This window comes from Bombus fervidus, chromosome 11, assembly GCF_041682495.2.
Source record: "Bombus fervidus isolate BK054 chromosome 11, iyBomFerv1, whole genome shotgun sequence".
Classification (NCBI taxonomy): domain Eukaryota; kingdom Metazoa; phylum Arthropoda; class Insecta; order Hymenoptera; family Apidae; genus Bombus; species Bombus fervidus.
Genome location: NC_091527.1, coordinates 2045475 through 2073112, shown reverse-complemented (window position 1 = coordinate 2073112; position 27638 = coordinate 2045475). Strand labels below are relative to the sequence as shown.

The 27638-nt window shown below is 35.5% G+C and overlaps 1 protein-coding gene across 9 annotated transcripts in view; it reads left to right on the top strand.

Annotated features, from left to right (window-relative positions):
• The window catches only part of Ppn (proteoglycan-like sulfated glycoprotein papilin), a 157493-nt gene that overhangs the window by 96529 nt on the left and 33326 nt on the right, over positions 1–27638 (top strand). For all 9 annotated transcript variants that reach the window (XM_072012659.1, XM_072012660.1, XM_072012666.1 and 6 more), the window contains exons 2-4: positions 3254–3314; positions 19588–19775; positions 22810–22870. In XM_072012659.1, the coding sequence (XP_071868760.1) occupies positions 3254–3314; positions 19588–19775; positions 22810–22870 (310 nt within the window). The remainder of the gene's footprint in view (positions 1–3253; positions 3315–19587; positions 19776–22809; positions 22871–27638) is intronic.

Here is a 27638-nt window from a genome sequence, read left to right as displayed (position 1 = left end):
TAAAAATACAGAGCATAACTAGCATAAGAATAAAGAATCTGCACATGTGTCTTAGTATTTTATAATTCACTAGAGATGACGATTTTAATAAGTACAAAAGATATTTTGTATCATTGTTGTGTGATAATATAATACTTTAGTCCTAGAATACCATTTTTATAAGTTCCATTTTTTCCCTTCCACTAACTTTCATCAGAAATCAATACGATCAGATAAATCTTTTCCACCGTAAATTTTCCAGTTTCCTTAAAACAACACCCAGGAACCACTACTTTAACACGCTTTTACATGATAGCACGACGAAATTGCGACCTAACAACACTCGTACCACGTGAGAGCTCCTGATTCGCAGGCGGATGATATTCGCCGATAAATCAGGCGAGAAAGTAGCGAGCGTCGCGACTAATTCATACAATTTCAGACAGTTGGTAGATTTATCGGCAGCCTCGGCGCGTGCTCGCATGTAAATAACAAGAGAGCGGAGCCTCGCGGCTGCTGCAAAATAATTTATCGCGTCGGCCGCGACGGCGGGGAACAACGAGCGCGTGATGGTTCGCCTGTTCTCTCTATAAATCCTTTCGTCCACAGGGGAGAGCATCGGCTCGATTACCCAGTGGCTCGTTCCAGTTTTGTAACGCACGGAGAATATCTTGAATTTCCAGTTTGTCAGGTGAAGACGTCGACGACATTCTTGAGATGCTATCTTATCAGCTTAATTAGACAAATTCTGAGAGTTAGAGACCTTTGTGGCTCCCGTCATATATCTCACGTTGTTTTCGTTACGTATTCAGACGTTTTGATATTATTTTTCCAATTGTTTATGTACATATTTGTATTCGTATATGTAGAATGGAATTGGGTTATATTTAAAATTGTTTAAATGTTTTATTGTGTGATAAAGTTACAACGAATTGCAAAAGAACAGTTGATGTTAAAAACACGACTTGACACTGATAGATTGATAGATTTATAGATTGATTGAATAGAATGATAGATTCTAATAATTATATTATATATATGTAGCATAATCTAGGATATGAAATTTACAATATTATAGTTGTGGTTAATCCAGAGCTTAATGTTAGCTAAACCTCAATACCAGACCTTGATACTAGTCTTAATATTAATCTGCAATCTATGTTAGACGCTCAGTGGCCGAAATGGATTGTTATACACAGAATTTAGGATGGATAGCAGACTATTTAAAACTAACATCCGGAATCCAGTCTACATTTTCCAAAATTCCATTGGGATTCCAGAGAAATCTAGAATGAATTGCAGATGTGAGACTCGCATACTAACTCAGAACTTCTTGAAACTAAGGCGCCGCACGTATTTCTCGACATTCGATAGAGCTCCCACGAAGATTCTGCGAAAATACCTCGATAGGAGTATTTGCAATTCTATACAATTGACAGATTTCCCTTGAGGATCAATTGGGAGAAGATACATTTATATTTTCAGTTCTACAATTATTACAGTAGTCGAAATGACCAATTTCTAACTTTTCATAGAGATTTTATAAATTTAGAACGGTGTATTTGTATGAATTTTTTTAAGTTTGAAATACAATTTATAAACTTACCGTATTAAATTCTTGAGAAAATATATACATATATTTTTATTATAGAATATTAGAAAATATAATGCATTAAAATTACGATGTGTTTTATCAACATTAAATACGCTTATTTAGTTTAGTAACGCAACGTTGCATCGTGAGGATAAGAGGGTAGATAGCTACAATAAATTATTCTAATCTTTTTTCTCTGTATTTCTCATAAAATTTCCATCCTTTTCCACTAAAAAGGATCATTTCTTATTTTTTTTTTTTTTAGCACTTACACCATTTACCATCTCAACTCCTCAGCTACGAAAGCGTGTCTTGACACGAAAACCTCATTATCAGACTATTTATACATTTTTATATTTCTATGGACATGTATAAATCCAATTTAAATAAAAATTTTTTACCAGATATATTACATTCTTCCATATTATATGCATTGTGTGCATTTCTGTATCTTCAAATTTCGTAAAAATGCATAAAAATCTGTGGTGTACTGATCGCAAATTCTCATTTCAGAAATCTTCGAATTAAAGATCATTTTTCCTTTCTTCAGTAACTACGGTCAGTAATATCGATGACGGCCAGAACTCGTTTCACCTAATGACACACGTAACTGCGTATCCAAGGCTGACGTAACTACTTGCGGGACAAGTTCGCGGTGAAACTCGTCGCAGCGTTCACGCAAGAATCAAAGTCTGGGTCAATGTTGCCGGCGACCAGTTTCCTCGCCGGTTTGCCTCGCGTGCATTGGTCCCGTTGCGTTTGATTTATCGTGGAAAACGACGGCGCGGCTTGTAATTAGCTTGCGGTTTCTTGGGTGGTTTAATTGGCGGTATTACTTGTTGGATGGCCGAGTGATTGATTCGTATGGGTGAATGTGTGAATCGTGAAAAGGACAGATGTGAATAGATCGTGACGCAGAGACGCGTGATTATTTCAGCCATGGTTTATTATTACCTGTCTTGTCCTTTTTCTATCTTTGATTCAAGTAATAAAGAGGATGTTATAAAGTGAATGTTGTAAAGTACAATTTAAGGTACTGATTGGGTATTTATTTGACAGAATATGATTGTATCGTCGATCATTTTTATCATGACTATGGCAAATTAAATATCGTTGTGGTATTACTTAAAATGTTAATTTAGATATTAAGATGCGATTTTAAAGATATTGTGTTCGTTTCAGGTTCGGGTTAGGTTCGAGTGAAGATTCCTTCAATCTTTGATTTCAGTACTAAAATGAATGTTACGAAGTAAATTTTATACAGATAAATTTTAGAAGATGCCGATTAGAAATTTATACGGTATAGTTGCATTCTTCCATCATATGATCATTTTTATCATGATCATAGAAAATTAGATAATATCCTAGTGTTAATTGAAATGCTAATTTAGATGATAAAACGAAATTGTAAAAGAGAATATTATATTTGTTTTAAGTTTAAGTTAGGTTTTACTTTTTTTTCAATCTTTGATTTATATAATAAAGATGTTACGAGGTAAATGAAATAAAGTATAGTTTAAGCAACAAAGTATTCATTAAGGATTTATGATTTATTATACGATATATTCGTTTATAATTTTTATCATGATTACAGCAAATTAGTTATTGGTAGGATACTAATTAAAGCGTTAATTTAGATGATAAAACGAGATTGTAAAGGAGAATATTGTTTTGTTTCAGGTCGTCGGTGCTTCTTATATTTATTATAGGATTATGCCTGCACGACGTCTTCGCGAAACACGTGAGTATATAAGCTTATTTTATTTTGCTCATCATTTTATTCAACTTTAACGATAATTACAAAACGTTTTCGACAGAACACCCACTCGATATATTCTTTTCAATTTTACTGCTTTTGAAATCACTGCCGCAGGTTGAATGAGGAACGTTATCGATCGAATTATTTTAATCAACGTAATTTGTAAAAAATATGGAAACGTAGAATGTAGAATTTATATCAAATGAGTCTCACTCATTAGCTCTGCTAATTTCGAATTAAAAGCCATGGGTGACCTGTCGCCACTAAACGCCATATTTGAAAAGAATCGATAATAATAAAATTCGGAGATTACAGCGTCGTTAAAATGAATCTCAATGCTCAATAAACAATCCTTTAACGTAGAATATGAAACGTATTCAAACCAAGTACTACAAGGATCGTAACACGTGTTTCCAATTTTAATGCTTTACAAAGAATTGCTGCACGAATAAATTTCTCAAACTCTTTACAAAATTGAGCTTCTGTATTAAAATTGGGAATAAATATTAAATTATAATTAATTCGAAATTTCGTTGACATTTCTCTTCCATCTTACAAAGAATTATTGGATTAAATGGAAAATTTAAGTAGCATATGACTGTGTCATCTTATTATACGCACAATCTCTTATAATTATCTTCCATCTTAAGATTCTTTTACATACTGGGACTGTAAGCGTATTTTTAAAAAATCGTTAACATCTCGTATCGTTTTCTGTTAGAATAACAAGATTGTCTCAAATTTCCACCTTAATTCAACATTACTCACGAATTGAATCAGAAACTTTAACAACAATATTTTCCCAATTCGCTTTCTAGTGGTAAAACGGAAACTACTTGGCTAAAACCATTTTTCCTCGTATAAAGACGCTCGAGAGACCACGAAATGCTATTCAGAGTAAATAAAGTCCAAATATCCTGAAGATATCATCCACGCGGTTCCTAATTCCGAAAGAAACAGTCTCGAGGCACGAAAGGCACCACGAGAAGGTAAAAGGAACAAAACGCGCGTGTAGAAGATCTCATCGTTATGACGCGAATATTCGCGTGTGAAATGGAAGTCCAGCTTTGTTTTGCTAAAGAAGAATTTCAGGATGAGGGTAGAGGAATCAAGGGGGAAGTAGAAATGTGGAAGACGAGAAACGATAATCTCGTTGCTCGGCCGCTGTTGCTGCCGTTCCTTTTGCTGTTCCATACACATACCTACACCTTGCATCCGTCTTTCATGAGAAATAACTCACCGTAGGAATAACTCAGGATCGTGTTACCCCCTCTGGCCCTTTTACGCGACGCTTTGCTCCATGAACGTGTCCCCCTTTCCCGTATTCTTGCCTCTGGATCAACTCTGCGGGTGTTCGTTTGAAGCTTTGTTCGAAGAAATTTCAATTGATTAATTGTCGAGGAAGCGGTTTTGTAATCGAGATTATAAAGGATGAATTGTGGAATAAGAAATAGGAAAACTTGTTGGAGATTTTGTGTTACTAAAATGTTGGCTTTATGGCGTGTTTGTGGTTCGACTTGCGAAGTTTGATTCAGTTTAGGCTATCTGAATATTACTGAAGTATTAGTATTACTGAAGTGTAAATACAAATCGGAATATAATTGAGCTGATCCAGATCCGCACGCTAGTAGTGTTACCCTATGATTGAAAACCCTGAAGCCAACGTCGCCTATCTACTGTTTATGTTTTGACGCAATCTTTTGTCTATACGCTGTCAATGGCTTCAGTGCTTGAGAAAATTAAAAGACTAGATGTAGAGTTTTCTTAGAAGTGAAGACCACTTCAACACAATACGCTGCCGAATAATCTTATGTTACTAAACATGTGTTTTTCTCATCTTGTTAAAAGCTAATTGTATCCTTTTTATTTACTAAACTTTGTGGTATTATTTAATGTGATACTAATTATTTCTATGATACTTAGAAGGGGCAATTTTCTGCCAAGGTTCTATTTTCCTAGTTATATTCTCAGAAATATAAATTTGCACAAAGCTCCTCAGTCAATTCATTACGCTGCGCATGTAAATAACATTGTACCAAACTGACAAAAACTGCACTTAACTGTGAAAATATCAATATTATCATTTACTGATTATCAACTTTCCAAGATAGCAATTGTTCCATTTCCTCGTCGATTCTATTACGCTCATTTGGAAAGAATATCGTACAATTCGGTAACACGCGTGACAGGGTATCCAACAACATATAAAATATCGGCTATGTCCATTTTTCCATTTCGAAATTGTATCGATTTCGTGGTTGTCACGAGCTTGTCATACACGCCAATATTTTAACCGACACCTGGAAATTACGTTTAAAATCCAGAAGCTTACAATGCTTCTCTCTGCACAAAACGATGATGTCTTTAACACTGACTACAGATTATCCAAACTGGTATTTTTATGAACACACTCTAAAAAAGTAGAACCTACGCACATATTTGTTTTATTTACTGGATATTTTAACTAGTATTATACTATAGATATTTTATATATTTTTACATATTTTGTGCATTTTGACACCATTGAATTTCTCACAAATGCATAAACATCCATAGTGACTTTACTGATGGGATTATTGAATAAGAGGTCAAGAGAGTCGACACCGTCTTTTTGTAGCTTTTAATTAGTATTTTCATAAATTTTAGTTAGAATACAATGGTACGTCGTTGGGGAAAGGTGTTAAAGTAATAAAAAGCGCAGAGAAAATGTTGACAAACCTTTGACTCGCACTCTTACGACATTTTTACCGGGCACAATGGAAACGCGTAAGAAAGGCAGGAAGAAAAGCAGTCCGAGTGTTCCCATTGAGCATCGCGCGTCATTTCGGTCCACGCTATCTATTTTATTTTCTTGTTTTCTCGCTTGTACATAAAGTTTATTTCATTTGCAGTAATTTATGCTGTGTTTTTCTATTACGTATTTTGTACTATTTAGTGTGCTTGTGCTGTTATAACAATTAGATTCTGCAGTAACGTTTTACAATCGCAAACGTGAACGCCAACCCTTTAACGGTGTATGTGGCTAATTTGAGTTAAGGGATTTCCCGACTAACTTTACAGGCGCGGTGTACAGAGTTTACGAGGGCGAGAGTACAAATTATTGTTAAAGTCAATTATCAATTATTCGAATTCATTATTTCGTTATTCTTAATAATATAGTTCTCCACCTATCCTATCAAATCTATAATAAAACGAGCGGATTATAAAAAACAATACTGTGATGATGTGAGCTGTCCAAATAACATAATAATTCTCGTAATTAATAATGGAACTAAACCACTCACGAAATAACCCAATAATTTCCATAATTACAAATGCAACCAATCAAATTTATCTAATTTACAGTTGAAATAGATTTTTCATTTCCCTTGTTTATAAATTAATGAAATATTAGCTAACTAATTTTACGCTCTGTGCTCAAATTTCTAGATCCGTGATCCACGATCTTCTCTGTTAAATAGTAGTTAAAAGGTCGAGAAAATGTTGAAGAGAATCGCGTCAATTTGGCCGCAACTCTTTAGGTCAGTCTCGTCGATCTTTGTACGTCGAACGAATGCAAATGATCTCGAGAATCTATTGGGAATTGAGCACGGTATTCTTGGAACGTGAACGTTGATAGTCGGAAGTTGTCTTGTGGTTCAGAGAAAACCTGTCTCCTCTAGATTTGTAATTACCGTACGGTACTTTTCTCTGTTTATGTGTACATTTAGGTATATATACGAAGGATCAGAGGGTTCAAAGGATCATAAACGAAAGAAAGGAAGGGAAGGTATCAAATGTGGTACTTTGAAACCATGCTATATAATAAGAGCAATAAAGCACCGTGAATAGTGGTACGATCGGGGTTGTCACGTAACTACGTTTACAATGAATGAAAGAAGAAATCTCCCGCGACTAATGCCCTTCGTTCTTTCACTGACTTTAAACTCTGAGAGAATATTGGAATACAAGAATATATGGAGCATAAACATAATTCATGTATCTTGGTAATGAATGGAAGAATCTCGCATTTTCCACAGTAATTAACCTTTTCGCGTTACATGTTGCGTTAAACCATGAATGTATTTATTTTCAATGAAACTGGTCCAAATTTTAGTGCATTATATTTTTCCTAGAAACAAATCCATTAGAAACAAATCCGTCAGAAACAAAAGATATATAAAATATTTTTTATAAAGTTTACATTTTATATTTTCTCGAACTTTACACAGGCATTCCTGAATTCCTCTTTTATGACATTTTTCGCAATAATGTCATTCTTCACTTGACATTTAAATTGAACCTATTAATTAACTGTATCTTTCCATAAAGAATTTTCTCTTTTCCATTTGTATAACACTTCCTACATCAATCTGAGTGTCCATGAAAATAGTTACAAAACGAAGATGTCATAACGGTACCATACGAAGAAAAGATAAAGGACGATTGTATAGTCCCTGTGAGGAACCTCTTCCAGTGAGGAAATGTGGTGGTGGCAGAATTTACGAGGAGCTCGAATCCGTATCTATCAGCCGCGATGGATTAGGAATGAAGTAATTAAACTCCTTTTACGAGTCTCCATCTCTTTGTGCTCGTTTTCACAGTATCCAGCTCGTAAAACGAACGCGAAGAGATTTTATGGGCCATTTAATAGAGTAGATATATTTTTTGTCATTGCACACAGAACAGTTTATTTTGTAAAAAGAGAACAGATCGTCAAATCCAATTTTCGAATTAACACGGAAAGTAATTTTCTAACGAATCGTGACAGAACGTGGTTAATTCCCTCGATGCTTTTAAATGCGGTTTAAAGGCATTTGGTTATTTCGGCAACGTTCTTTCCTCGGTGTTCTTAAGCCACGTGTTCTTAAAACGTAGCAGGAAATGGAAATAAAGCAGCAGTTCGAAAAGTTGCTGCTCAGGTACTTCTTGGAATTACGCCTTTTCTTTCTTGCAATGCCTTCTTTCTCTTTACTTTCTGTAAACGTTAATTTTCGTACGGTTCTCGCTTTATATTTGGCTGTTTCGCTGTGGCGCAGATGTAAACCGAGAAACAGGTTAGAAGCAACTTTTAATTGTATCTCTGTGGAATAAGCACCGAATGCAACAGAAATTTCAGTGGCAAAAGGAAACGCGCCAAGTAGTGGCTTGCAGACTCTGCAATAGTTAAGAAACGCGATAACTTATCTGTGATTACCCTCGTTGTGAGCAGAATATTTGCAAACGTTAATTACACAAGTAACTTTAAAGCAATCCGATAAAGGTTCGCGTTTATGCGCCACTATATCTGAAAATCAATTTGTAAAATACTTCTCTGAATAAAGTTACTTTATTTACTTTTGAGTTTTGATGAATTTGTAAATCACTAAACTTACTTTCAATAGAATTCTCATGAAATATATTAGCCAATTCCTTAAGCACGTTGTTAAGCACGTCTCTAAATAGTGATACTTGCTAGATTACAAATTTTTATGGATTTCAACAAACATTTACAATATACCCATACTGAAGGACAGTATGAGAGAATAAAAAAAAATACTTTTATTACTACAGCTATGATCCCACAATAAACAATTTTCTACATAAATCACCCACCAACTCCACCATAGGAACTACACCAAACCTCTACCACTCACAATTACACAAGATGATTGCACGCCAAGATATTACATAGTTTTAAATGTACACAGATATACAAAGGTATAGAAGACATCTAAATTAAAAAGATGCAAGAAGATTGTCCATTTGGATCTCATTTCTCGAGCCGTATTCGTAAAAGCACAATTTGCATTAACACAGTTCAGCGACAATACTTGGGACAGATCCATCCATACAGGAAATACTTCCCCAAATAAATCGCGGACACAATCATACAATCGCAACGTCGTTTTAAACGAACTCGTTTATCCCCAACTTGTCTCTAAATTGCACCCTCAATGCCGCGTTTAAGCCTACCTATTACCCCGAGCAACGCATCGTACATCATCATTACCAAATCCTGTTAACTCGTCCGTCTGCCAGAAATCTCGCGATTCGGTGTCGTCCGTGATTTACGCGAGCGAGAAGAAAGGAAGAAGAAAAAAAAAAGAGGGAAGTCTACAGGAAAAAAACGCGTTCGTTAACGCGGCGCGCGGTTGCATCGCGCGAAGGCTCAAAACGACGGCTCGTCAACGAACGAAGCGGCGCGATAAATTCACCGTCGTGTCAGAGACATTCCCATTTGGCCTGTGTTATCGGGCCGGATCTCGAGCAGACGAAATCGTCGTGGCAATTTGCACGATTCGAGCACGGTTCGTCTCTGCGAGCAGTCAGACGAGCGGAATGTATACGCGGTGATTATTAAGGGAAAGGCGTGGTGGTGTGTACGGTTGCGTTCGTTCACGGTTCATCGACTGACCCAAGCGACATCAACTTCCCCGAACCATTTAATTAACTCTTCCCTAACCGCAATCTCGTATGACCGTCGAATTTCAAGGACCAGTGGCCACCGGAGATCCTAACGCATTTCATGACTGATCTTCGAACGAACGTTTGCGGCATGAGATTTGTTTTGCAGACACATTGTAGGTAAATGTTGATATTTAGGTATACTGGTTGGTACAGGAGGTATATCATATCTTAGTGAAATTCTCTGTTAATGAAATTCTCGAGTAATTATTGTAGATAATTCTTGAGTAATTGCAGTATAAATAGTGCATGTACGGCGTGGTTTGAATGAGTTTGCGGGTTATTATGTAGAAAATTGTTTAATGGGGATTGAAAGAGTAAAATGAATTTTTAGTTTACTGTTTTATTGTTTTGAGTACAGTGGCTACAAAAAGTATCGTAAAATAAGTTGAATGAGAATTTTGTCTTCGTTCAAGTCGTGTTCATCGATTTGAAGCTGTTTGAACAACTTCGTGTGAATACTTCAAATAAAAATGTGAAAGAAATTTCAAGTAAATGACAGCATAACACTGATAAAGGGGTGATGCATGTTGCATGAATTCAGATTGTTTGACCAATTTGAATGAGGCTTAACAGTGAAAGTGTATACTCAAAAACATGGAACAGTGGTCAGTATACGAAACGTGATTGTAATATTTCATGGCCTCCAAATCGTGTGCATAACTTCAATGAGCGAGTAATGAAATGTGGGTCAGAGGTTAAACGAAATTTGAAATTGCCCATTAACTCTTTCAGTGACAAATTTATTTTTGTCAGTTAGAAAGGCTATTTTTTCATTAATTATTCTCAAATTATTATAGAAACATTTTTTTCAGATGATTTTATAAAACATATATAATGTACAAAAATTAGAACAAATACATTTATTACTTATGATAAAGATTAGATTTTATAAAAAGGTTAATTAGGTATTTATCTAACACGGCATTAAGCATGAAAATTGGTTGTATTTGGTTAATTAAGGCGCGATTATCTAGAAGTTTAAGGCCAAAGGGCTGGAGATAATGCTGTATGTGAGTCTTTCCAACGATTCCAACTATTCTGGAGTTTCATGAACGCAAGTACCAGAGATACAGTAAGTCGATGCATTTAAATCCTCGTTTTTGTTGCCAGTTCTGCTCCACCTTTCATAACACGAATTCATGGTGTGCATGATTAATGATCTCCTTCTTGCTAGGAGAAGTTATCGTTCTATTGCTGAGACGTTGCTACTAAAAAGCATTCGTGCTTATCTAACCACTAATGTCGCGATTATTGGTCCATGTCCCACGAAAATGTGTTTTAGGCGTGTACATGTTATAACGACGTTCTCATGGGAAATTATGCGGTCGATAGAACTTTTCGTCCTTTAGAAAATTTTGATTGCTTCTTAACCTTTCAATACTACATCCCTGCAAAGTTCACTTAATACCATAATAGAGAACTATATATGCCAACTGGGAAAATTAGTCAAAGGAGAGTTTAAATGGATGAAGGTTATAATTTTATTAACATAGTCATTCAGTCATCTCTAACTGGAATTTTGTCATATAGTTATGAATACTGTGTCTTTGTTTAAAACCTGTTATGTTCATTCGATCATTTTCGACCCAATTTCTTTTATTAAAAGGTGGCTGCATACTACTGCACACACAAAATATGAAAAATTAATGTGATACATGATTTCTCACTTCAATTTTATGTTAAGCATCTCAAAACATTACGGACTCTTTATTTTGACAAAAATAAAAGATTATATGGAAGATTAAGGTATAAGAAGCTATCATTTTTTAGAAATAACCAAAACGAAAATGAGTGAGAAATGAATTGCTCCACATAGTATTTCAAGACTAAAATAAATATATGAAAACTAACATGATTTAAATATATTTTTGGAAATTTCCAGGTAGAATAATAAATTAAAAATTTTCATACATAGATCTATAAGAAACTTTATCTTGACACATAGCATACTTATTCAAATTTAGATGAAAAATTGAAACGACTTTCAAGCTTCCACATTCTAGTCGAGAATATTCAATCTTCCATCAGCTTCATTCACGTCAGAGATCTATCAAATTCGCTTGGATTTCGATTCGACGAAAAAAAATTCTCTATAAACGTATGAAATCGTTTTCGAGTGAATATGATTTCCAATAGAATAGAACGATTGATGTGTTTTATCGAGGTGCGAACGAGAACGAGCCCGACAGGTAAGCGTATACGATCGAGCAGCTTAATTCACTGTCATCGAGATTATGTTAATCTCGATGCGGAGAAGCGGTGGCTCGGCTGAGTTATTTGATCGGTGGTCGCAGAAAGCCTCTCCTGCGGATCGTTGCCCTCGGGATATTGGATTATGTTTCACTGTTAACAGGTTACGTTTCGTATCTCGCCACGGCAGACGTGCGACGCGCCGGAGCCAATGCCACGGCTAATCGACTACAGGATCGATCATGGAAACGAGCGTGATCGACACTGTCAAGATTGCCGAGCTTCGATCCGTGTCGATTGTACCTTGTTTGATCAACGATTCGACAGCTGATGAAACCTACTGAAAGAATCGACACCGTGATTGAAAGTTAATATAATGTGATATCTTGTCTTGGTATTTGGCATGATAATTTTAGGATTCGCAGCTTTTGTTTAGATTTTCCATACATTTCGTACTCGGTTGCTTTGTACAGGAAATTTGAAGAATGATTCCAACGGAAAGATTCCGTGAGGTTTAGAAGCTTCATATGAATTTGTGAAAGAATAGATGCTAGAATTGAAAGTTAATGTTATATGGTATGAAGTTAGTAATTGAGGTATATTAATTTTAGCATCCTCCGGGGCGGATTTTCTATTTTAAATGATCTGGAGGAAGTTTCGAGAATATTGTTAATAGAAAAGTTTCATAGAGAGTTTTCGTGAACTCGCAATCAATGAAAAATTAATCCAATGAAGAAAAGATTTTGTTCAATTGTTAATTCGAGTACTGAACTTTTGAATTCCATCTTTATTACTTTATATTGACCATAAAGGTAATTTAATAAATGCAATTTTTATTATATGATATTTTTCATAAATTGAAAACCTATAGAATCTGAAATATACAGTTTTATATGGATTGCACATATCTCGCGAGATAGAAGTTGAATGAAATGGAAGGCCGTTACAGAGCAGAAACAATTTCTTGGTGCATTCCATGGTCATTTGGACAACATCGTTCTGGAATGGCGACGCGTCAAGCCGCAAAGGTGCGGACGTTGCACTTCCTCGACGCGTAACCACCTCGTATTAGCATAAATTAGCCGGTCGTCCATGGAGCGTCGTAAACCTTAACAATTGTAAGGTCTCCGCTTTGATGTCAGAAACGGCTGAACGATCGTCCGCTTTAATATAGTGATGCGCACACGGTGAAACATTGCACCGGGTTAAACGCATTCTTTGACATAATTTGTGTAATTGTGGCACGGCTTTCGCGCGTTTCTAAATGCTCATACAGGAATGAGCGCAAGCAACCAAATGAACGGTGAATAATTCGTCCTCCGTCCACGTTCTATAGCAATTTCTAACCAAATTATATTCGTCTGCGGACTTTTGGAAATGAGGGTGGAACTTAATCGCCATTTAATTTTGATAATTCTACCTTTTTTCTGTAGTCGTTCTTATTAAATGTTCAGTTCCGTTCACAGAAAAATTAGAATTTTAGAAGGAAAGAAATTGTATAAAAGTCAAAGTTCAAACCTTCAAATAGTTAGAAAATCATTTTCGAAATGTTCAATAGAGTGCAAAAATATGTTCAATTCTACGACCAAATAAAAAGACAGTTTTGATAACATAGAATTGATTATTATTGAACTATAAAATTGCTTATCATGTTTTTTGTCTGTGATCTTCGATCCTAATTGAAGTTTCAACTTTTTGTACTTACAAATCTATTAATTATTAATTACGTTATTACCTGTTAGTAATAACAACGCAATGAAAAACAATGGAACAATATCAAAAGGAAATATCGAATAATACAAAAAAGAAAGAAGATGCAAATAGAGTACGATCCAATTTCAATCTAAAATTCGGCCGACCATAAGATGGTCATTGCCAATACAAGAATATGATACGATACAGGAGAACTATATATAACAACGAACCATTCTAACGAAACTTTACGAGTCATGAGACAGCGTACCACGAATAAACGCACAGTCACCAATGACAGACATCGACTCGACTCGCGGGAACTGGGTTAATCCAAGAATTCTTATTCCATGATTAACGAGAAAAAGCGGCTAGAAAACCCGGCAGTTGTTTTAATTGTACCCAACAGAAGCAACTAGGCTGCCAGAAGTGAACCGTCTTGCAATTTAGTCGAGCTGCGTCTGCTAGTCTGGCGCAGAAATAGCCGATCATTTCACGCGCGTGTCGCCCGATGATGTAAACGTAAACCATACAACAGTAGCAGCTGGCTTCACGTACACGGAACGGTTAGTCACCGTTTAAGAAGCCGGTTTAATTACATGATTTATCGCGAGCTAGTCGTGATCGCGGCTATATTGCTGTGAGAATTGCTGGAGACCCAATTTTCCCCTTTTATTTTTCAAAAGATCCCTTTATAGCTGCGGTATCAAAGGGAATGAAGTGAGTCATTGATAATATTCGAGATCTTGGAATCTGCACAGCTGCTGGATCAATCTTAGGAACTGTGTCATGGTTTGAATTGAGATCACTTCTTCTCGGGAATCTTTCATTTAAATTTCTTAGCTGAGAGCTTTTTTTGTTTGTTTGACAAAGTGACTTTAGATTAGGAATATTTGGTTGATTGTTTTACTAGGAATTTTGTACGATGCACGAAGAAGAGGGTGTAGGATACTATTGCATAGAAGCACTTAACAATTTTTGATAAATGTAATTCTGTATAATTCTAAATTTTGTTCTGTATTCTGTATATTTAAATTTTGTATCCTTCTAAATAAATAACAGATGATCTTCTTTTGAAGGAATTTTTATGAGTTGTCAATTGGTTCATATTTACCTTAACTGCTTCGCATGTAAGTTTCACGAAAATAGACAATTTTCACTTCAAGAAATTTTGGCGAATTAACTCGTACACGCCAGTCGTACGATAAATCTTTCGATATTAAACAAACATATCAACTATTCATATTTCTACTCCGAGGTTGTATTTTATTATGTATCATCAATAAATTATGCTTAAAGATTCGAAGATATCCTTAATATCCTTGATAATTTAGAACATAAAAGTCTATTGACCTAACGAAAAATATCCAATATCTCAAATACAAAATTACGCACCCCACATTCACCTCTCGCTTTCCTTCATTGTAAATCAATCCCTACCATTGGTTAACCTTTCACTCGAACCGCGAGTAACTCAGGCGAGCGAGACCGGAAATCCTTGCCAGCTAGAAGAAGGAATGTCGAAAAATTACGATTCTTCGAGCGACGACGCATAAATTACACCGGCCACCGGGTGTTCGCCGTCGAAGAAGAAACCCGGCGTTTTAATCTGCACGGTTTTCTCTATGTCGGAGGACCTCTTAGAGAGGTGTTTTGCAAAACGGAATCGCGTCTACGGGGTTTTATAGTCACCCACGTTGCAGTCGTGCCATTATTATCGTCGTATATTCTCACGTTACGGTTCCACACGACACACGGCGCAGATGCTCACTGGAAAGAAAAGCCTCTGAGTCGACTCATGCGGAAACGCTGACGACACTTCTGGCCCATGTGTTCTCCCACGCTCCACAAAAATCCACGTACAGCTGTACGAAACTTATTTACAGCCTGCCAGTCTGTAATCTCTTATTTTTTTTTCGCTGTATCGCGGAGGAACGACCGGGAGAAGCGCCACGAGGAACAGGAATATGGAACCCTTTGAAGCTTGATACGGCCGACGTAGAGACTTCGCGACACATCTTTAATTGCGACTGGCGAAACTGCAAAGGGAACGAAGAAGCTTCCATAGAATTAAATTCGTCTTAAGTTGCGGGATTTTTCTTTTGCTTTCTTTTTTTTTTCATGTTAACCGGTTCCAGTTGAAGAGTGTTTTAGAATATGGAGGATCGAAGATGGTTCACTTGAAGGCTTCGTCGAAATTTGAAGCGATGATTCTCTGTGGCGTATATAATAAAAAGTAAAACGTTCCGTGTAAATTTAGCAGGTCTTTAGAACTTTTTGGGGTAATTTAAAGTTCGTGCAATACTTAGGAAACTCCATTAGCCAATCCTAAAAATGTTGTAAACTTGGAACTTTTGCTATAAATTTTTCGAAAGATTACAGAAATTTTAGGATTTTCAAATTTTGTAACTTCGCAAAGATTCCTTCCAAATTCTTCAATCTTTTACAAAATTCTAAGTTTCGTAATTTTTAAAAAATTCGGTTTTGTAATATTTCAAAAATTCAAAAAATTTCCTAACTTTCGATTTCTTCCACAAGAAGTACATAAATAACAACAAATATACAAAATATATATCAATATATATTCAATATATATTGAAAATACAATTAATGTATTTGAGGAAAAAGGGAAGAAGGTAGAAACATTCGTGTAGTGTTTACCGGCTAATCTGAAATCGAACATTGGCGTGTCAGTGGATAATTGCTTCGAAATTGTTTCGTTGGAGGTATCGTGAAAACCAATTTAAGGTTCACCTATGGGTTAACTACTATTTTGTATACGAATAATCGACCATGACAAACGCAGAGGGATCGGAGGAGGAATGGATGGGTTTACAATGCGTAATTGCACGGATGTTTAATGGAAGATAGATTTATTGCGTTCGTATTGATTATGCCGTGTGGAATTCATCCGATTAGCAAGTTACGGCACAGAGTCACGAGCCTCGCGTTAAATTATGCCCAGCTTGTGTTCCAACTTTGATGAGATCATAAAACGAGATTCCCCGAGAGTTACTTAATGTACTGGCCGATGTTTGAATAAATCTCGTTGCGTGTTATCCAACATGGTGCACCGGGTCGGTGAAGATTCGAAGATATATAAGCTCGGTTCTGAATTACCGTCGCTTGTACTGCACAATTCTTTGTATGTGCGTCAATTAAAATATTAAAACAGTGAGAATTCTCCGTATGTTTATGTAAATTAAAGAACGAAAGAAGCAATCAGTCTGAAAGAAGAGAACAGGGATACGAATTTTACCAAACTAAAATATTTATAACAATTAAAAAATTTCAAAATCATTTAAATAGAATATATAGTAACTGTATGTTATACAAATTATCATTTCGAGCCATTTAACTTTTCATACACAAATATATTTGTCCACAATCCATAGTCAAACCGATCGTGAATCGTCCATGTCCAAGTTCTTTCTTTGTTACTGTTTTAGTCTTTTAAAAAATTTGAAGAAATGTTAAGATGTTTATGAATGCCTCCATTACGATACAGAGCATCCGTTTAGTCAAATATCCGAAACTAAAATTACCATTTTCGATCGAATTCAACTGTAAGAAAATATAAAATTTCTAAATTTCGTCAAACATAAATCTTGCCGACCAATTATTTCATGTTATATCGAAGTAGTATCATATCAAAGTTTATACCTTATTTGTCCAAAAATGTCGATTTATATTACTTTCTCCGGGTCATGTAGCTCCTCTGAAATAGTATCTCGCCTCGGACTATCATTGAGCGATTACTCGCGACCCAGCTTCGTAAATGCGTTACTGGGTTTGAGTCAAGAGTGGCAAGAAATTTAATAAAGTCGGTGAAAAATGAACGGCTGTTCGGGCCGGTTCATTTATCACCGCTATTTATCGGTCGGAGATACACTTCGATCAAGGAAACTTTCGAAATTGTGCCGCGAGGTTAACTCAGCTCGTGGGACAAGTTTCAACTGGTTACCAGAAACTCTGGAAACTTCCTTTGCGGACCAATAATCTCGAGGAAATGTACACCGACGCTAGTCGAACATGCAACTTCTCCTTTCCTTTCGATTCTAACCAACGAGTATCTTCGATCCATGAGCTCCAACTAGAATAGGATCATTTGAATTAGAAGGATGTTTGAGCTAAGCGAGTTACCTTACAATTCGCCAAATTTAGTTATGAATAATTTTAAAGTAACTTAAAATGGAAAATGGATTGTTTAACTCGTTGTTAGTGATCTCGTTAACATAACGAAATATTTGGATAAAATACATTACATAGGATACGATATTTTCTCATCCTTTCGTTATTATCTTAAGGAGTAACGATGTCATATAATATACAACAACTTTGATTATTCTGTGCAGAGTTAAATTTTAAGATGTTGAAATCGACTCTAATAAAGCAACCTTGCTATACTCTAATATCTAGAATCTGGAATCTAGAACTTAAATCTCCCAGATATTAAGATATAGAAACTGGAAGGAAACGGTAGAGATCGTTAAACGAAAGGCAATCTTATCTAACTGAGAAGGAGAGAAAAGCCAAAGGGCAAAAAGTGTCGAGCGATAATTCTATTTGGAAATGGGAGGGCATGCACTTTACAACCAACCAATGCAAACTGGCTTGGAGCCATGCCAGAAATGGTCGACCGGCGGAAACGTTATGTGACTGCCGTTCTAAAGGTGAAAGAAGAGCTATAAAAGAGAAAAGAGGCACGAAGGAGAACCCAGGAGTCCTTTCAAGATCGCACGATTGTCGCCCCATTTGCTTGGATATTAATCTCCAGCTTTTCTTTCTGGGTCAACTGAGCAAGGGGTACGCTACGCTCACCCACTGTGATATTTCTTCCAGGTTTCTAATTTGCAAGTATGAAAGTGGGGAATGACTAGAGGAACGCTCGTCTCTTGGAATGTTCCGTTGCTTCCATTCGCGGTAGGAGAATCTAGTAGAATAATATAGGATTATGCGGACGAAATTAAAAGAAATAGGGAAATAGAAAAATATAAACGAAACCAGAGTTTCTATTATACAGCGTTGTTTGTTGAATGAAGTTAAACTGAATTTTGCTAACGTTGGTTGTTTTATTTATGGTAGGACCAAGTAGAATGATGCCGAATTATACCGACAAAAGCAGTAGAAGCAGAAGAATAGAATTAATGAACTTAATGAACTGCTGAAGAAAATGTTGCTCGATGTTTAAGCTTTTATTACCTATTTTATTTTCTTTTATTAGAAATGTCTTATTCCATAAAAAGGAACTAGACTTTGCGAAAACACCTGTTGCGTTTCGATAAAATATTGTATTTGGTACAAACTGAGTGCTTTCCGCTGCTTTTATTTTCTTCACATTAGAAATTTGTTACTTTACACGTATCTTATAATACTAAAATACCAAAAAACTACAAAAAACAATTTATTGCAATTTTCTAACAAATGCGTAGGTATCTTAATACTTATAACCACCAGCTTACATCATGGATCTAAAATGTAACTATACCGTAGTAACTCGATCACCTCGCCTCCAACTTAAACCCAGCTGAACCAAAGAAAAACTACACACCTGTGCCTGCTGTTTAATGTGAATCTAACCCATAAAGCCATCGAATATACACTTGCAGGCAACGATAACGTAGTTCACGTTTCACCCCTGTCACTAGCTGGCCGTTCATCACCGCTAAAAGCCTATACCTTATCGAAGCCAACCGATAAGGGGATCACGCCTACGTTGCTCCCCACGAAGGTCACTCATGCTCCCATTGCAACGCAAGACCCAGCACACAGGTGAATAAGGGGGCACTTAACGTGAAATCTTCGCCCTGTGTTCCCACGTCTTCTGCGCGACCTCTGATACTGATACTCGATAGTCGAACCTTGTCCTTTGTTTGACCTCTTTGGAGGATTTTGTGCTACAGGAACAGTGTGCTAAGTGTATTTTCGTGATTCTATGTTTCAGCATCACATAAAATTGAGGCACGAAAGACATCGTCGTCAACATGGAGAAAGCTATTTGCCTAGTAGCTTCGTGTTGGATACGGATGAACCTGAACAAGGAACGTGGGGACCATGGTCCACGCCTAGCTCGTGTTCCAGGTCCTGTGGTGGTGGTGTCGCGCATCAGACTAGACAGTGTCTTGATATAGAGTAAGTGGTTCGACTTATTCCTTTTGGGCAAGATTTGATAAGTTTGATTGATGATTATGCAATAAATTGACAAATATTTACAACTCTATGGTTTTATGTAAAACAAGCATACTTTGTATTATAGAATTCATTTATAGAATTTTACTCGCTTTAACAGAAAATTTATTATTAAAATACTCTATTATATATCTTTTTACTATAATTGTTATTATATTAGTTGCTAATAATGTTAATTTTACAAGAACATTCAGCATCCTAATGACCACGTTTACCATAGAAACTCTTCCAATTATATATACTTTACATTAATTACACGTGTATATACAGTTTAATGTGGCGAAGAGAACGTTCTAATTAAGTCACTATTACATATCCAAACAGGAAGCACCTGGAGACTTTCACGACAATTCTCAGATACGGTTTTCGTTCCTATAAATATTCACGAGATGTTTTTTCTACGTTTAGAATTTCTTATACCGCGTTAATATTTCATTACAAGACATAACTGCAGGCAAACGTTAACGAAACTGAGCCTGAAATTCTAACGACCCGCGAAATGTCTCCAGTCGGACTCGGTAATGGAAAGTTAATTTTTTATCTCGTTTTTTCGCAAAAGATGGGTTTATTCAAATTCAATTCGGTCTCGTCGCCGTTTCCACGCTTCGAAGACTTTTCTGGTGAGAGTTTTTGACGGGTCAACTTCTTGCGGAGAATCACGGTAAATCCTTCTTATCTGAAGGGGGATGCTCGGCTAAGATTAATCGCGACCACCAGCGCGCACTTCCGGTGTCCTTCTGAAACTTCGTCTCAAACGGTCTTACAATTTTTTTCGTACAAAATTTGTTTCTACATCGTAAGATTTTATGTTGTGCTTTATATGAATTATGAAGCATTTTTTATAATACATATTTTTAGATCATATATAAAAATTTGAAAGGAGTAAAAAGTTTTAGCTATAACTTTCATCATTCAGGTTTTCATATTATGAATTTTGATCAATACTTGTTTTTATATTATCTGCGTGGTAGCCAAAGAGAAGATCACGAAACATTAAAGAAATGTTTCAACGTAACTCGCTCACGCTTCTAATGTTGTCTCGAAACTTCGTTTCCAAGAATTTCGCAATTTTCTTATAGAAAACCCTATTTCTCATATTATCAAAATTTACATGTTTAATTTATACAAATTATTAAGAAATCTGTTTTATTTAAAATATATCTAAAGTTTGTTTAATAATAATTAATAACAAATTAATAATAATAAAATCTATTTAATGATTAAGAAATAAGACTAATCGTAACCACTAATGCATTCTTCTGATATCGTTCCAATCGTTTCAAAGAATTTCGCACTGAAAGGAAGGTAGCGGAAACCGTAAGTTCGTTACGTAAATGAAACGAGGAAAAGAGGAAAATCGAACGAGAAAACGATGGGTATCGGTCGAAGAAATCGAGAGCCAATCGCTAATAACACGTTCGATGAAACGAGAAAGCGGGCTAATCGTATCTTGTGAAAGCATTCGGCGTGTAGAATGATCTCATGGATGGATCATGTCGTAGGTCAATCTTAATCACGCTGCTTTGCGGTTCTTTTCAATTTACGAACTTCGTTTCACGACTTCCGCGATTGGAATTTCCAACATGACCATCGTTCTGCGTCTAGCGTATCTAATTTCAAAAAACCCGATGCTAGATTAATTTCATGTTACGATTCGTAGATCGATTATATTGCATCGTAATATCGTGATCCGAAATTGCTGAAGAAAGTGTTCACGATGTGAAATAGAAACTTTCTAGGTGCTATTTTTAATTGTTTCCGATAGAAGTTAATTTTAATATTTTGATTGGTTTATAATCAGTGGTTTAATACAATGTTGGAATTGATAAAATATTTAGATTAAATCTTTCAAGATAGGTATTTTAAATTTAATTAATGGATGTAATAAAATAATTGTATGGACCATAACATACCATAATACAATTTGAAAAACAAAAGAACGACCATAATTTTCTAAACAAAATACCTATCTAATAATATACTACTCAAAACAAACAGAGAATTACTACTATCTGTTGTACTTCACCCATCTGTTTGTTCAGACGAACAAAGGTAAACAGATATAGGCTCAATATAAATTGACATCTCATTTGTACTATAAAGATTTGCTTTATGATCTAAAAGTAAAAAATGTTCAAGCATAAGAATCTGAAACAAACTTCAAAACTTCGTACTAAGCATATATTTACTTAAAAAATTCTAGCGAGTAGTTCAACTAATCCAGGGCGGTAATTCAGTGCCGCTTTAGAAGTGCATTAAACTCATACGTTAGATTCCTTCCGCCTGATTTCCGCATGAAAATTTCATTCGAATGGAAGCCGCGTAAGGCGAGGGAGCGCAATTTCCCCGAAAGGATTGCGCGCGAATTATTTAGAAACCGAGCCAGCGAATCGCATTTTTTCCCGAGCGTGTCGAGATGGAGAACGTTGGCGGTTTACGGTGCGAAAAAAATTCGTCGCTCCACTTTTCCTTCGAGTTTCCTCGAAAGAAGCTCATTAACGAGGAGGTACGACCGACGCAAGATTTAACGGACTGTGAATTTCTGATTAGAGATACGAGCCGCCATTTCTTCGCGATCGTTGGATCTACGCTTTGGAATCGAACGGATCAGTGTAACACGCTACAAATATTCGCCTGTTCATGTTATCTATTAAATTTTGATACGAGTAGAATTAATCATAAAATTATCGAATTATAGAATTAATCATGTTTTGCGGAAGAAATCGCAATTTTGTGAAATCGCGAATTTTTAAAAATTTAGTTTGGTCACAATAAATTTGTGATAACTATAAAATTAATTGTGATTTTAGATTTTTTAAAATTTAATTTTGCGTCTTGTTAAGAACAAGAAATGTGGAATCATTTAAAAGTTAAATCTAAGATAAATATCGGGAGTATCAATCTTATTGATTATTTAATCGTATATTCTGTTGTGAAAAGGCTTATTGAATGCTATAAAGATGTCTTATCGTTGCAGCGACAATGGCTACAACAGGTGCAGTGGTGCGTCGAGGCGATTCTTCTCTTGCAATATCCAGGTGAGTGTGATTTATAAAACACGATGTTATTATATTTATTCTACTCAAAATATCGATATGTAAAATATCAATAAAGTATTAGCACAATAATATAATAAAAAATCCAAATATAGTTACGTAAATCAAATAAATTTTTTAAGTATTTCAAGTATTATTTGGTAATCATTTAGAAATCATTTAATAAACATTATTCGATAACACCCACGTTAATTTGATTGGAACAATTTTCTTTTTATTTTTATATCAGACATAAAGAATAGCATAAGATAAACAAATCAAACGTGTAGTTATACATTATTAATAGTCATGTAGTTAGAGAAAATCTATGCGATCTATTATTGTAATAGGTCAGTTCTCTGGACAATCTATCAAACAGTAACGAGGCCGCGACGCGTGTCACATGCTTCAATTACTAGCATCTGCATGACCAATGAGTATCGTTCTCCATTATCTAGAATTGCCCGATATTTTCACTTTGGCTAAACAGCTTCTTAATACATTCTACTCTGTTATTATTGAATCCCTGCCGACACGTAAGAAATTATGCTTCTCCTATACATGAGTTTAACAAGAAGATTATATAATGATAGTACTATAGTACTGATGATAATAACAAGTTTATTATGCAACTATACATAGATATATGATTTAACACATCCACAACTGATTGCATTTTCATTATGCACGCCATATGGAATAAAACCAATAAACAATTTTCGTGCGAAGTCGACTTCTATATTATATAAATTTACATTAATAATTTGTTTACATAATTGACAATTATGAACCAGAAAATTAATTCGTGTAAAATACAGTACAGTTCATATTCGATATGTGTGTATATAAATCCGTGTGCATATTATATCATACAAATATTACAAAAATAAATTTGCATAATAAACTTGTTATAGTTAGAGATTTTCTAAAACCTATATAATATAAGAAATAATACAAAAATTGATCACACAATAATACCTTATCTCATTCACCTTACATCATTTCATTAAAGAAGAACTTTTCAATTGAAACAAATCATTTTTCACCCTTACTCTTCCCTCCTAAAATTTCGTAATATATTGTGAAGTACAAATTCGTCAGCTAAATTTCTCTCAGCTATTCGCGTTTAAAGCAGATCTCTCATCAAACGAACAGCTTCACTATGAGTAAATATACGTTGCCTGGTGCACGTCCCTAACCTTTAGATATGTCGGTCAATTTCTCGCGGATCGGTTCGACGGTCTTTAATAAAATGATTTATACCATTATTTAATTCAGTTCGTTAAATGTCAGCCGCAGACTGGCTGAACTTTGAACCCGACGACGGATCTCCCATCGACGATCGACGTTTCACGTGTGGCTTGTTCGAAAGAACTTTTGTCCCTTTATCACGCGTCTCGTTCCACCGTTTAACCTGGATCGATCCGGCTATCATTCTCGTCGCTCTGACTCTCCGTACACGTGGCATTGCCCGTTCGACTTTCATTTAAAACCACTTAATCAAAGCGATACTGTTAATCTCCATTCCTTTCTGTCCGATTCGCCCCATTTTGACAAATTGGTCCGACGATCCATTAATCCGCACCAACAGTCGCGATTCGAGGGATGTAGCCGCAGGTTCTGCTTGAAAATCTATCTATGAATGCTATTTTTCGAAGAAGAGAAACGTTGTTTTCGTTTACTAAGCGTAAGTTTAACTTATTTGACTTTATAAATTTACATGTGTCCTCAAACAAACGTATTTATGGATCAAGAAAAATTGTATTATTGTGATCTACGAATATGTACTTGGAGGTGAAAAGTGATAGAAATAATCAAACAAATCCCAAGCTTTCTTTTCGAAGATAATCTCTGTATTATTTGTTCAGAATTTTTGTAAAGAGAGCAAATATTTATTCAGGTCACGAACGTGCTTTACGACTTTAATCCTGGAGTATTACAATAGGATATTGCATTCTCCACTCGTATGTTTTAGCTATTTCTGAGAAATAGCTCTTTGTTCTTTATTCTTTTTACTAACTCCTTGACATGTGAAAACGAACAGTTTGAACCACTAACATGAGAAAACTTGTTTGGAGTAGTACGTAAAATTATGTTGTTTAATTATCCAAATTCTATTTTTTATTCATTTTTATAATCACTATTTAATATATATATAATATTCACTATTTTATAGTATGATATTACAAAATTGAGAACTTCGTCAGTTTGAAAAACAATTGGTACTGAAAGGGTTAAAACAATTACTTTCTCAACCCTCGCACAGCAGGACCTGAATTTCAATTTGATTTGATATTTGATTTTATATTGATAAAGCAAATAGTCGGTTGAAAAACTTTTTACCTCTATCTGGTAACTAAATTTACTTGAAAAATAAAATTTGTTGGTTTAGTTTGACAATTTTCGTCCGGAGATTAAAATTACCCTCTACTTTTCTATCACTCAATTACATGAAACTATATCCCAAATTTTAAAAGCACAATCATTTATTGCGAAATAAATGCTTTAAACGATATAAAATAACGCACGATTCTAAACACTTAAACGATCACGTTCTGCCAAAGACACGGTCGATTCCAATCAACCCACGACGAAAATGAACGAGAGAGAATTATCGATCAATAACTAGGCGAAACGAAGGGTTAATAATCGGCGACAAGCAGAGCCAGTCCCTGAAACGTTGCATGTCGCTGTATTCCAGCCGATGACTGTAAGCTCACGAGGTCACCGGGACGCCGTAAAATCTCTGGCCCAGGTAGCGTTTGCAGCAGCCATGACGTTCGTTTCGCAGTACATCCGTTGGTTGATGGACGCGTTGACCCGTTTCGAAGCCGCGAGCAGGGATTAAAAGTTTATAGCCACGGTTAAGATCGCCCTCCCACGAGCCAACACTAAATCTTGAGTCGAGGGCACTCGAGGGTGTATTCAGGAAGGTTGGCCAGGTTAAAACCGTACGATCTCGCTCGTGGCAATCGTAAACACACGTGGAGACCGTACATAGTCGTCTTCGAGGAAAACGAAGTGCTAGAGAGGCTCGGAGTTTGGTGAACTTCTTTTGGAGTTTTCTTTTTTCTTTAAACGGGATTTGTTGGGGAGGTAGAATGTTAGAGGTGATTTTTTAGTAACTTCAGCGGGCAGTACAAGAGTACTTTTCTGTTCAGAGGTAGTATTTTGGGGGAGGAAGAATTTGGGAGGTAGATTTTTAATAATTTTATTAATTTCTCCACTGAAACGGGCAGATTTGTTCAGGAGAAGTAATTCTAGAAGTGGATTTCTAGTAATTTTTTATCGATTAGAGTTCCATTTCTTTAGAGAAATAGCAAGATTTGCTAAGGAGGAGAAAATGTTGAAATGGATTTTTATTTAATTCCTTGAGGCCACATACGAGTAGGTTTGAAAACCTTTCCAATTACTGAATGAATTCATTCATTCGATTAAAATTGGGTTGAAGTACAAACAAACTTTTTCTTAGACATGTGTGTTATTTCATTTTTTATTCGATTCCGTAACGAACACTACCTACTTCTTACTCAAACCATGAAACGGAAACAACAAAAACTTTTAAGTGTCGGAACGTATTGTTAATACTTCAAGTGGCCGTACGATAGAAACAACGAAGCCAATTTTTGTTCGTATCGAACTCGAGTTGAAACAAACTTTTGAGAAATTGTACGAGAGTCTCGAACGAGGTTTCCCTTTCGTGTTAAAAATTAATTTCCCCGTCACACACGGTCCACGGGATTTTCCCTCTCTGTTCCTGCCGGTAATTGAAGCTACGTCGTCGCATCAATTTTCACGAGCGCCCGCCACGCCAATCGAGCCACCGATCCCACAACTTTAATTTCATTTTCCCGAATCACGAACCCTCGATCACGGCCTACCAAGACACAAGAAACTACTTCGGTAACAGAACCACTTGCTCCAACCCTCGACCGTTTCTTCTTAGATGGAGAAGATCACTAGTGAAAATGTATTTCTGAAAGTCACGTACCCGCTATAAAAATTATTTCCACCACATCGCAAAACTTACGATGCTTCGAATTACTTTTCTGCTAGATGGATTTAATTCGAACTTCTATGCAGCATTAAGCACGTCCTCATAATCGCGCTTTTCCCGGGAATATAATGGTCTCCGTAGAAATACAGAGAATTTCTTTAAAATCTTAAAAATTCAAAGACTCATAAATTTCTTTTTTTCAATGGAGTTGTTTCTAGGATATCTTTTCTATGTTTCCACAATTAAAATATTATACGGATATGTTACAATAAATGTTACATATATGATATTATATATCATACATGCATATCATAATACATATCTATAACATATTTCTGTATCTTATAATACAACAGCATATGGAAATGAATATTTTATAGCAAGATGTGTTATTTCACAAAGATATTTAAGCAGAAACAAAAAAGGAAACCCTCTTTTGCATTTGTATACCCTTATTATTTTGAACTGTAGATAATGTTAATGTTTTTGCATAATATTTTGTATTTAAAATGACTTTTAATTGGTCTTCTTCACATAGAACGTACTAACTTCGCGGTGAAATTTTCTAGAAGACTTTCGTGACTGATTGAATGTAAACCAAGTTTGAAGATTAACTTTTGAACTATTTAGATAATAGATACAGAAAAGAAAACATTGCAGGAATGAGAACAAGAAGAATACGAATATAAAAATATTCTTAAAAATATTTTTTGATTCGTTTAATTAGGATATGAGTTCCAAAACATGATATTTCAACAATATGAAAGGATACAT